General features: G+C 36.1%; 1 protein-coding gene across 2 annotated transcripts in view; it reads right to left on the bottom strand.

The window, feature by feature from the left end:
* Nucleotides 1–12,664, bottom strand: part of RAVER2 (ribonucleoprotein, PTB binding 2) — a 146,196-nt gene that overhangs the window by 50,707 nt on the left and 82,825 nt on the right. For both annotated transcript variants that reach the window (XM_069593758.1, XM_069593767.1), the window contains exons 9-11: nucleotides 11,433–11,701; nucleotides 2,158–2,269; nucleotides 175–311 (exon numbers count right to left, since the gene is read on the bottom strand). In XM_069593758.1, the coding sequence (XP_069449859.1) occupies nucleotides 175–311; nucleotides 2,158–2,269; nucleotides 11,433–11,701 (518 nt within the window). The remainder of the gene's footprint in view (nucleotides 1–174; nucleotides 312–2,157; nucleotides 2,270–11,432; nucleotides 11,702–12,664) is intronic.

The raw sequence follows: 12,664 nt of genomic DNA, 5'->3' as shown, positions 1-12,664 counted from the left end.
AGCAATCTTCTGAACATGTCCTAAAGCTACATACAGTGGGCAAGAAATATTATATAAATCAGTGCAATTTTACTGCCTTATGACATTAGAAGAATCACAGATTCATATACAGTGAATTCAGTATATAGCTGAAACAATTTTTCTATCTATCATCAAAACCTGAGAATGAGGTACCTGTGCATAATCACCAAAAGGTTGAGAATAAGCAATGCACTTCTCCAATGTGTGTTGTGATTCATTTCCCTGAGAGACGGTATCCAGAATGTTGCTTGCAATTCCAGTCTTCTGTACAGTGGTTTTACTTGCAGGGGCTTAAGGCAAAATCAATATATAAACTTTAGTTAGCTTGTTTTATTATAAATTACACAGTATAAAACCCATTAATTCAGCATATTCTCAAGTAGAACACAAATTTTAGTTTGCCAGTAAAGATCTACATTTATTATTCTTGTGTGCGTGTGCTAAGTCGCTTCAGTTGTGTCTGACTCTGTGACCCTAAGGGCTGCATTCCACCAGGCTCCTCTGTCTATGGGATTCTCCAGGCAAGAATACTGGAGTGGGTTGCTGTTTCCTCCTCCAGAGAATCTTCCCAACCCAGGGTTGAACTCGCATCTCTGACATCTAACCTGCATCGGCAGGCAGGTTCTTTACCACTAGTGCCACCTGGGAAGCCCTTTATTATTCCTAGGGGAAAATATATATATATAGTATTGTCTAGTTTGTTTTAAACAACCAAAAATGGAAACCTGCTCTATGGGTAATAATCTTGATGGAAACATTTAAAAAGTATATGTCTAATCTCTAAAGTGAGGCATTCAAAATGTAAATTAACAATTCTTATTAATCCAACAGTTGTAACCATCAAATTGTAGACCAGATAAAAACAGAGAGGGCATACGGGAAGCCTACTTCCTTCCTGGCTCAGATGATAAAGAATCTGCCCACCATGCAGGAGACCAGGGATCAATCCCTAGGTTGAGAAGGTACCTGGGGAAGGGAATGTCAACTTACTCTAGTATTCTTGCCTGGGAAATCCCATGGACAGAGGAGTCCGGCAGGCTACAGTCCACGGGGTCACAAAGACTCAGACATGACTGAGTGACTAACACTTTCTTTCTTTCATACCAGAAACACATTAAATTTTTTCTGGCTTTAAAAAATTATAAATTAATGGTTAGGTTCAAGAGGATACTTCATAAAAAACAAAGAATGTATATTAAAAACAAAATTCATCTTTCATCTCTTTTCATTCAGTTTTATTCTTTTTCCCAGAGGTAACAGCTTAGTATTTTCTCAGATTTAACTTTATGCATTTATACATTCAAGTACATGCATAAAAGAATACACAGCTTTAAATAAACATAAATGGAATCAATCTATGAACACATTTGTTTCTTGTATTCAACAATTTGCTTTAGAGATAATTTAATATTAGTGTATGTAGTGCTTCCTCAACTATATATTTCACTTTATGACAAACTATTTAATCATTCCCCTATGGATGACCATTAAGGCACTTTCCAATTTTTCACTATTGAAAACCAAGGCTGCAGTGAGTATCTTAGTGCCTGGAAAACAACACATTTGTGATTTTTTTCTTAAAACTATACTTGAATTAATAGTTTTAATTTACTAATTGAAGGCATGAGGAGGTCCTCTAAAAATGTAAATGAGAATTCCACTTCTGCCGATTATTAGTAACTAATATATTGGGAGTATTTGGCAAATACTCCCAATATATTAGATAATATAGAAGATTGAACTTCATATTTAAGAAATATGATTCTATATATACTATAAAGAATTATAGCACTGCCAAATAATTCCTTTATCTAATTATTTTCAATCATAATTCCATTATAACTCATAATAGATAATTCATAATGGAATCAATTATGCAATTCAATTATGAATCAAGCAATTCAATAAACATATGCTTAAGAAAATATTATGAAAGATGTTTTTCTTAAATAAAATAGAACATACATTAAAAGCTTTAATTTAATTATTCTTTCAATTTAAGGACTAAGGTCATAATTAGACTTCAGCTGGTCAACAGGCATTATTTGCTTTCATTAAGTTAAAAATTAAAGTGAAACTCATTATGAAAAGTATTCAGTAGAACTCCAAAATACTAATAGGGAGCTTTTCACTTACATGATAAGCACACACTGGGCAACACACTTGCCAAGTTCAAGTATGGATTTTTACTGAGCCGAATTTCTTTTGGTGGCTCTCCCAAGAGTGAAGTCTGATTCTTAGAGGCAGCCTATTTATCAAAAAAAAAGAGAGTGAGTGCTTAATGATAGGTAAAAGAAAATTAAAATGCAGAAAGTGTAGGGAAATACTTATTCTTCAATAAATGTGGTTTAGTGTAACAAAAATTTGTGAAACAATGTTTAAAGCTATAAATTTATAAAATATTTATGGATACTGATTAAAATGATCACATTTCACCTGTTACTATTTTTCCAATTAGTTTTTTAAAAAACCATTCTAGAACCATAGAACTTTAGAACTGAAAGAGAACTAAAGGTCATCTTGTACCACCTTCTCATTTGAATCAGGAGAGAATTCATGCTCACAAGAAGAAACAAATCCCATACCTTCTAGATCCCACAAGTTGCAACTAAGACCCAGTGCAGCCAAATAAATAAATATTAATAAATATTTTTTTAATTACAAAATATTGCTGAAAGAAACTAAAGACATAAATAAAAGAACATCCCATTTGCATGTATTAGATTTAATGTTAAAATTTCAATACAAACGAAAGAGATCTACAAATTCAATATAACCCCTATCAAAATTCTAACTTTTGTAAAGGGCAGAAATAGAAAATTCAATCCTAAAATTGACATGAAATATCAAGGGACTCGAAACAATAAAAATAATATTGAAAAAGATGAACAAGAATGGAAGGCTCATATTTTTTAAATTTTGAACTTATTACACAGCTGTAGTAATTGCAATAGTACGATACTGGCATAAAGACAGACAAATAAACCAAAGGAATAGGATACAGAGCCCAGAAACAAATTACTGTATACATGATAAGATGATTTTCCATGAGTGTCAGAACTATACAATGAGGCAGCCTTTTCAACAAAAATGGGAAAACTAGATATCCACATAAAAGAATGAAGTGGATCTTCACCAAACACCATATATAAAAATTAACTCAAAATGGATCAAAGACCTAACAGTAAGAGCTAAAACTAAAAATCTTAAAAGAAAAACTTAGGTAAAAAGCTTCATAATACTAGATTTGTCAACCATTTCTTAGAGATGAAAAAACAGAAACCAGAAAAAAAAAATATCATATATTGGGCCACAAAACAAATCTTAACAAATTTAAGAGTACTAAAATCATATCAAGGGTTGTTCTGACTACAATGGTAGTCTAAGAGGAAAACTGGAAAATTCAGAGAGATGTACAAAGTAAATAACATACTCTTGAACAACCAATAAGCCAAAGAATAAATCAAAGGAGACATCAAAAAGTATCTTGAGACAAATGAAAATGGAAACACCACAAATCAAAACTTATGGAATGCAGGAAAAGCAGCTTTAAAGAGAAGTTTATGGCAATAAATGTCTACATGAAGAAAACAGAAAGATCTCAGAGAAACAAGCTAAATTTATACCTCAAGTTACTAGTAAAAGAAGACCAAACTAAGCCCAAAATTAGCAGAAAAAAGGAAATAATAAAGATCAGAAATAAATGAAATAGCACTATAAAGACAGATCAATGAAATTAAGTGTAGGTGTTTTGAAAAGATAAACAAAATAGACAATTTGGCTTTACTAACCAAGAGAAAGAGAGGACTCAAGTAAATATCACTGACCCCTGAACAACAAGAGTGAATTGTGCAGGTCCACACGTGGATTTCTCAAAAGCAAACATAATACCTATATTTTCATTTTACAGATCTTTGACTTAGCTAAGCATGGGGAAGTTTGTGTTCACTTAGAGATCACAACATGTGTAATCAAAAAAGGTCCCTGAGGGACTTCCCTGGCGGTCCGGTGGTCAACAATCTGTCTGCCAATGCAGGGGACACAGGTTCAATCCCAGGTCCAGGAACTAAGATCCCACAGGCTGAGGGACAACTAAGCTCAGACGCCACAACTACTGAGCCTGCACGCTGCAACTACTCAGCTTACATGCCCTAGAGCCCGTGCTTAGCCACAAGAGTAGCTACCACAATGAGCAGCCTGCATACTGCAACCCCTGCTCACCACAACTAGAGAAAGCCCGTGCCCCACAACAAAAACCCAACACAACCAAATATTTTTGTAAAATAAATTAAAAATATTTTTTAATTAAAAAAAAAAACAAATCCTGATTCTATCCAGACTTTCAGTTACATGGATTTCTGAGTGCTTTGTTGTCAGTACTTCTAACCGCTTTGTTGTTTAACGGTCAACTGCAGATACAAATGGAGGAGGAGACATTAAAATTACAGATACCACAGAAATATAAAGGATCATAAGCAATTATTATCAACAAATACATGCCAACCAACTGGGCAACCTAAGGGGAAAAATGGATAAATTTCTAGAAACATACAAGCTATCAAGACTGAATCAAGAAGAAACAAAATATAAACAGAGCAATAATGAGGAAGGAGTAATCAAATACTTGACAACAATCAAAAGCCCAGGACCAAGTGGTTTTACTGGTGAATTGTACCAAAGATTTAAAGAAGAATTAACGTCAATCCTTCTGAAACTCTTCCCAAAAACTGAAGAAAAGGAATACCTCCTAACCTATTTTATGAGGCCAGCATTGCTCTCAAACCAAAGCTAGACAAAAACATTACAAGAAAAAAAAAACAAAAAACAGGCCAATATCCCTGATGAACACAGATACAAAATTCCTCAACACAGTACTAGCAGTCCTAAATGAAATACTGCTGCTACTGCTGCTGGTACTGCTGCTGCTACTGCTAAGCCGCCTCAGTCATGTCCGACTCTGTGCGACCCCAGAGTCGGCAGCCCACCAAGCTCCCCTGTCCCTGGGATTCTCCAGGCAAGAACACTGGAATGGGTTGCCATTTCCTTCTCCAATGCATGAAAGTGAAAAGTAAAAGTGAAGTTGCTCAGTTGTATCCGACTCCTAGAGATCCCACGGACTGCAGCCTACCAGGCTCCTCCGTCCATGGGATTTTCCAGGCAAGAGTACTGGAGTGGGGTGCCATTGCCTTCTCCTAACAACCTGAATTAACAACACATTAAAAGGATTGTATACCATGATCAAGTGGGATTTATCCCTGGGAAGCAAGAATGGTTCAACACAGGCTAATCAATAAATGTGATACACCACATAAACATAATAAAGGATAAAACCATATGACTGTCTTAATAGATACAAAAAATACACTGGACAAAATTCACATCATTTCATGATCAAAACTCTGAACAAATTGGGCATCAGTTCAGTCACTCAGTCGTGTCTGACTCTTTGTGACCCCATGAATCGCAGCACGCCAGGCCTCCCTGTCCGTCACCAACTCCCGGAGTTTACCCAAACCCATGTCCATCGAGTCGGTGATGCCATCCAGCCATCTCATCCTCTGTCGTCCCCTTCTCTCCTGCCCCCAATCCCTCCCAGCATGAGTCTTTTCCAATGAGTCAGCTCTTTGCATCAGGTGACCAAAGTATTTGCGTTTCAGCTTCAGCATCAGTCCTTTCAATGAACACCCAGGACTGATCTCCTTTAGGATGGACTGGCTGGATCTCCTTGCAGTCCAAGGGACTCTCAAGAGTCTTCTCCAACACAGTTCAAAAGCATCAATTTTTCAGCACTCAGCTTTCTTCACAGTCCAATTCTCACATCCATATGTGACCACTGGAAAAATCATAGCCTTGACTAGAGGGACCTTTGTTGACAAAGTAATGTCTCTGCTTTTGAATATGCTATCTAGGTTGGTCATAACTTTCTTTCCAAGGAGTAAGCATCTTTTAATTTCATGGCTGCAGTGATTTTGGAGCCCAGAAAAATAAAGTCTGACACTGTTTCCACTGTTTCCCCATCTATTTCCCATGAAGTGATGGGACCAGATGCCATGATCTTCGTTTTCTGAATGTTGAGCTTCAAGCCAACTTTTTCACTTTCAACAAGAGGCTTTTTAGTTCCTCTTCACTTTCTGCCATAAGGCTGGTGTCATCTGCATATCTGAGGTGATTGATATTTCTCCCGGCAATCTTGATTCCAGCTTGTGCTTCTTCCAGCCCAGCGTTTCTCATGATGTACTCTGCATAGAAGTTAAAGAAGCAGGGTGACAATATACAGCCTTGTCGTATTCTTTTTCCTATTTGGAACCAGTCTGTTGTTCCATGGCCAGTTCTAACTGTTGCTTCCTGACCTGCATACAGGTTGCTCAAGAGGCAGGTCAGGTGGTCTGGTATTCCCATCTCTTTCAGAATTTTCCACAGTTTACTGTGATCCACACAGCCAAAAGCTTTGGCATAGTCAATAAAGAAGAAATAGATGTTTTTCTGGAACTCTCTTGCTTTTTCGATGGTCCAGCAGATGTTGGCAATTTGATCTCTGGTTCCTCTACCTTTTCTAAAACCAGCTTGAAAATCTGGAAGTTCACAGTTCATGTATTGCTGAAGCCTGGCTTGGAGAATTTTGAGCATTACTTTACTAGCATGTGTGATGAGTGCAATTGTGCGACAGTTTGAGCATTCTTTGGCATTCCCTTTCTTTGGGATTGGAATGAAAACTGACCTTTTCCAGCACAGAGAAATCTATATACCTCAACATAATAAAAGCTATATATAAAGGACAACCTCACAGTTGACATGGTAGCTTTTCCTCTAAGATCAGGAACATGACAAGAATGCCCACTTTTACTACTTTTAGTCACCACAGTATTAGAAGTCTTAGCCAGAATAATTTTGCAAGAAAAATGAAATAAAAGGTGTCTAAATAAAAAAGGAAGAAATTAAACTATCTCTGTTGGCATCCATCACATTTCTATATACTAACAATGAACTATTCAAAAAGAAATTATGAAAACAATGCTAGTTATAATACCACCAAAAAGAGTAAAATACTTTGGAGTAAATTTAGTCAAGGAGGTGAAAGATCTATATACTGCAAACTATATGACTGATGAAAGAAATTGAAAGTTACACAAATAACTGGAAAGATATCTTAGATTTACAGATTTGAAAAATTAATATTGTTAAAATGCCCACACTGCCCAAAGTGATCTACAAATTCAAAGCAATCCCTGTCAAGATTTCAATGGCACTTTTCACAGAAATAGAACAAACAATCCTAAAATTTATGTGGAACTTCAAAAGATCCTGAATAGCCAACATAATCTTGAGGAAAAATTCAAAGCTGGTGGCATCACGCTTCCTGGTTCCAAACTATATTACAAAACTACAGTCAACAAAACAGTATGGTACATGCATAAAAACAGACATGCTGATCTATGAAAAAAATAGAGCCCAGAAATAAGGCCAGATATATGTGGTCAACTAACATTTGAAATGGGTGCCAAGAACACACATGGGTAAAGGACACTCTCTTTAATAAATGGTGTTGGAAATCTGCATGTCAATATGGGAAAAAAATGACTCTGGATCCCAATCTTACACAATACACAAAAATGTACTCAAACTGGATTAAAGACTTAAAAATAAGAGCTGAATTCATAAAACTACAAGAAAATATAGAGGAAAAGCTACTTGACATTGGTCTTAGTAATCATTTTTTGATATCATTTTATGGTATCTAAGTATAGACAACAAAAGCAGAACTAAGCAAGAGCTAAAAACCTAAACCGGCATACTACAGTCCATGGGGTTGCAGAGTCAGACAGGACTTAGTGACTGAACGACAAAAAACTAAAGAGTTTCTCTACAGCAAAGGAAACAACAAGATTAAAAGGCAACGGGAGAACATATTCGCAAACCATACACAGGAACTCAATAGCAAAGAAAAAAATAGCCTAATTAAAATACAGCAAAGAATCTGAATAGACATTTTTGCAAAGAAGATATACAGGTGACCAATATGCATATGAAGAGGCTTTTAACATCACTAATCACTGGAGAAATGCAAATTCAAAACCACAATGAGAGACGATGTTGGTGAGGATGTGGAGAAACTGAAACCCTCATGCTTTGAGGGTAGAAATATAAAATGGTACAGCTGCTACGGAAAATAGAATGGCAGTTCCTCAAAAAATTAGAAAATATCTTGATGCTGGGAAAGATTGAAGGCAGGAGGAGAAGGGGATGACAGAGGATGAGATGGCTGGATGGCATCACTGATTCGGACATGAGTTTGAGCAAGCCCCAGGAGTTGGTGATGGACAGGGAAGCTTGGTGCGCTGCAGTCCATGGGGTCACCAAGGATCGGACACAACTGAATGAATGAACTAAACTGATGTTCCATATGATTCCCCTAATTCCACGTCTGGGTAAATACCCCAAAGAACTGAAAACAGACTCAAGCAGATACTTATATACTAATGTTCATAGCAGCATTATCCACAAGAGTCTACTGATGTTGAAGCTGAAACTCTAATACTGTGGCCACCTGATGTGAAGATCTGACTCATTTGAAAAGACCCTGATGCTGGGAAAGATTGAAGGTGAGAAGAGAAGGGGCAACAGAGGATGCGATGGTTGGATGGCATCACCAACTCAATGGAGATGAGTTTGAGTAGACTCTGGGAGTTGGTGATGGACAGACAGGCCTGGCATGCTGCAGTCCATGGGGTCGCAGAGAGTCAGACACGACTGAGTGACTGAACTGAACTGAAAGATGGAAACAATCCAAATGTCCATTAATAAATCAATGGATAAACAAAATGTAGTATATAAATACAACGGAATACTAGTCAACCTTTAAAATAAGGAAATTCCAATACAATTCATGCTACAACATGGATGACTGCTGAAGAGTAAAGTCATCATTAAGTCATGTATCATTCCACTTACACTGGGTACCTAGAATAGTCAAATTCTGAACAGAAAGTAAACAGTGCTTATTGGGGGCTGGAGAGAAGGGAAAATGGGAGAGTTGGTGAATGGGTACAGAGCTGCAGCATGGCATGATGAGAAAGTTCTGGAGATGGATAGTAGCAATAGTTGTAAAACAATGTGAATGTACTTAAGGCCACTGATTTGTACACTTAAAATTCAGATCTCACCCCTATCTCTCTGAATCAAATTCTCAGGGCTGAGGAAGATAGAGTCCAACCCTCGACACCTAAAGTGGTGATTGTGACGGAAAGACAGAATCAAGAATCACTAATCAATGTAACGCAAAAGATGCAGGTCTAAAACTCTGCATCCAAGTGTAGCCAACTGTTTAACAAAGTCCAAAATCTTGCTACATAATTAGAAAACATATTCTGAAATTACCTGGTCCAAGCAATCCCCTATTGTCAGGAGAGAAGAATCACTTCTACAACAGTACGTACAGGTGTCCACCAGGGTCTGCATAATTGCCTTCAGTGATACGACATTCATATCTTTGTGAAAGTGTGAACTTTTTCTTTGTTTTAAAACTTCAATTGTTCTGTGTTATATTAAGCCTAAACTGACTTTATTGTTTGTCATACTTATTAGACTAATTCTGCCCACTAAAGAAACATAAAATACTATGTGACTAGACTAGTTTGTGAATCTTTTTTTTTTAAACGTCAAATAAAATGACAGCTGGTCAACCCTTGCCAAGTTCCATATATCTATTTCCCTCAATTCTTCATCACGGGACTTGTTTTCTAGGCTCTGCCCTACTTCAGCTGTCTTCTACCAGATACACTTTCACTTACCCATTATGTGAATCATCTCAAGTCCAGATTTTCTAAAGACCCTAGTGCACAGGTCCCCAGCCTTTGGGATCTAATGCCTGATGCACTGTGGTGGAGCTGATGTAATAACAGAAATGCAGCGCACAACAAATGTAACGCACTGGAATCATCTCAAAACCACCCCCACTCCCCCCCATCCATGGAAAAAACTGTTTCATGAAACCAGTCCCTGGTACCAGGAAGGTTAGGGACCGCTGTCCTAGAGCTTTCCATGCATTCAAAAGTCTGTGCAAAAAGAAACAGAATATTTATATATGAGTTTTATTTAACTTCCCTCAATAACTTAAGCAATTAATCCTGCAAATAAATATTTAAAATTCTTCCTTCTATGAAGAACCACCTTAGCTTTCTCAATGGACAATTACAGGTGTTCTATCCATCCCTCCTGTCATGACTAGGTGTCATTTTGAGATTTGAATACAGCCAACCTCAAGAATTTTTTCCCTCACGTGTCACTTCTAAATCAAACAGTACTTTTTGTTGTTGTTTAGTCGCTCTGTCGTGTCAGACTCTTTGCAACCCCATGGACTGCAGAATGCCAGGCTTCCCTGTGTTTCACCATCTCCTGAAGTTTGCTCAAAATGGTATTTTAAGATACAAATAAAAAATTAAATTAAATGTACTTTATTCTACCTACCAATTATAATATTTACAAATGTCAGTGATTTATGAACCAACAAATTTTGGGTAAAGTCTTCCAGAATTAAAACCAAGATTAGATTCTTTTGAACACACCAGAGATTAATAACTAGTTTTGAAATCTTTCAGATAAACTAGAATTTATTCTACTTTTAAATATTAAAATAATACTTACTTAGCTAAAAAATATATATTTTAGAAATAGTGTTGTATTTTAAAGAATGGCATTATCATTTGCTAAAAAATTCTTATAAAGAATATTATATAATTGGATAAGTATTAATGGTACTCCTGTGCTTTCCTAAACTACAAAATTTTGAACTTATATTACTTTGTGTTTGAAAATTATGCACATCTCAAGGCTTTTAGAAAAGCAAACATTTACAGGAATAAAGAATTCATATTTAAATATTTTATAATGATAGATTTAAAAAACATTTTATACACATATTTTATTTACAAACTGGCAAGTAATTAAGCAGAATCCCAAACATCATTTGGCATAACTTATCAAAAGATAGATTTTTGTTTATAATAATAGCTTTTTTTAAGGGTCCAATATTTTCTTTTGAGAAGCAAATGTACACTATGAAAACAGTCAGCATGTCATTGACATAGGAATTATGTAGTTTGTAATCCATATTTATGTACTTTAAGTATATTATCAACTTCTTTTGAAATACAAAATAGTTCAGATTACTTGATGCTTTATAAATTATACCACCTGTAAAATAACCAAAAAATTAAATACTCTAGAATTATTTAAGATACAATGAAAAAGGAATATATACATATTCCTTGGTAGTATACACACACATGTAGTATACATATATATACTTCATGTATATACATGTGTGCATTTATGTGTGTGTGTATGCATGCATGCACACACTCAGTCACACACACACACACACACACACACACACACACACAGAGTTTCCTTACCCCTGAACTTATCTCCAGGCCTTTTGGCTGATTTTGTTGTTGCTTATGATGTCCTGTGAGCAAGCCTCCAGCAGGAAGGTTTGGAAAGCTCTGAAGATAAGTCTGTGACCCTGAGAAATTTCCTTCTGCCATTCCCACCAGTGCTGGCTGTTTCTCCTGAGTGCTACCATGCCCTGGCCCAGCGTGTCCAGCAATGTGCTGATTTGGAAGGAATGGTAACATGCCCATGCCAGCTGTTATACTTGTTTGAGTTGGAATCAAATTAGATGCTGCTGTGAATCATAAATGCAAAAAATTTTGGTTAGATGAGGCTTATTCACAATAGTCCTTTTGATTTTGTCAAGTTGTAGGCAAAATGTGCAGAAACCTATTTTTTAATCTATTAGAGAACAGTTAAAATTAAAAGGTGAGGTTAAAGGTTGTAAATTAGCAGCATCCTGTATGGAAAAACAAAAACCTCTAATAGTAATCACGCTTTTCCTATTTCAGCAACTTTCAGTATAATCTCAAGGATACTATACTCTTTCATTCCAAGTTTTAATTGTACACTTTAAAGCTGACAGCAAAATTTGTGTACTTGTTTGCATTTAAGTTATATCAGTGCCTTAAAAAAAAAAAAAAAGCCCAGTCATTGTAATTTTCCAGCTTCTATGTTTGAAGGGAATAATTAAATAAGCCTTCAGTAAAGTGGCAACATTCAAAAAGCATGTAATAGTTTTGATTATAGAGCATTGTCATAGGGGCCTCTGAAGGCTCTCCTTAGTTCTGAGTGATGAAAAGGCATAATATATACAAAAGAAATACCCAATTTAGTGAGTCCTGTGTCTACCATTTGAGGGACTATGACTTCTTTGAACTTTGAGTAATAATCTCCCACCTTCTGCTACGAGCTGCATGTTTGTGTCCCCCTTCACCCCAAAATTCATAGGCTGAAGTATATGGAGCCTTTGGGAAATTAGTAGATCATAAGACATTGGAATTAGTGCCCTTATAAAAGAGAGAGCTAGCTCCATAGAGCTAGCTAGTCCCTTCAGGATATGAGGATACAATGAGAAAGTGCCATCAGTGAATAAGAAAGTGAGTCCTCACTAGACACAAAATCTGCCAGTACTTTGATCTCAGACTTCCCAGTCATTAAAACTGTAAGAAATAAATTTCTGTTGTTTATAAATCAAATAAATTAATTAATTAAAAATTCTCTGAGAGTCAAAAATTATTAAAGTTACATCAAC

Source organism: Ovis canadensis, chromosome 1 (genome assembly GCF_042477335.2).
Source record: "Ovis canadensis isolate MfBH-ARS-UI-01 breed Bighorn chromosome 1, ARS-UI_OviCan_v2, whole genome shotgun sequence".
NCBI lineage: Eukaryota > Metazoa > Chordata > Mammalia > Artiodactyla > Bovidae > Ovis > Ovis canadensis.
The sequence above is the reverse complement of the archived record's forward strand: the minus strand, read 5'-3'. Positions and strand labels throughout refer to the sequence as shown.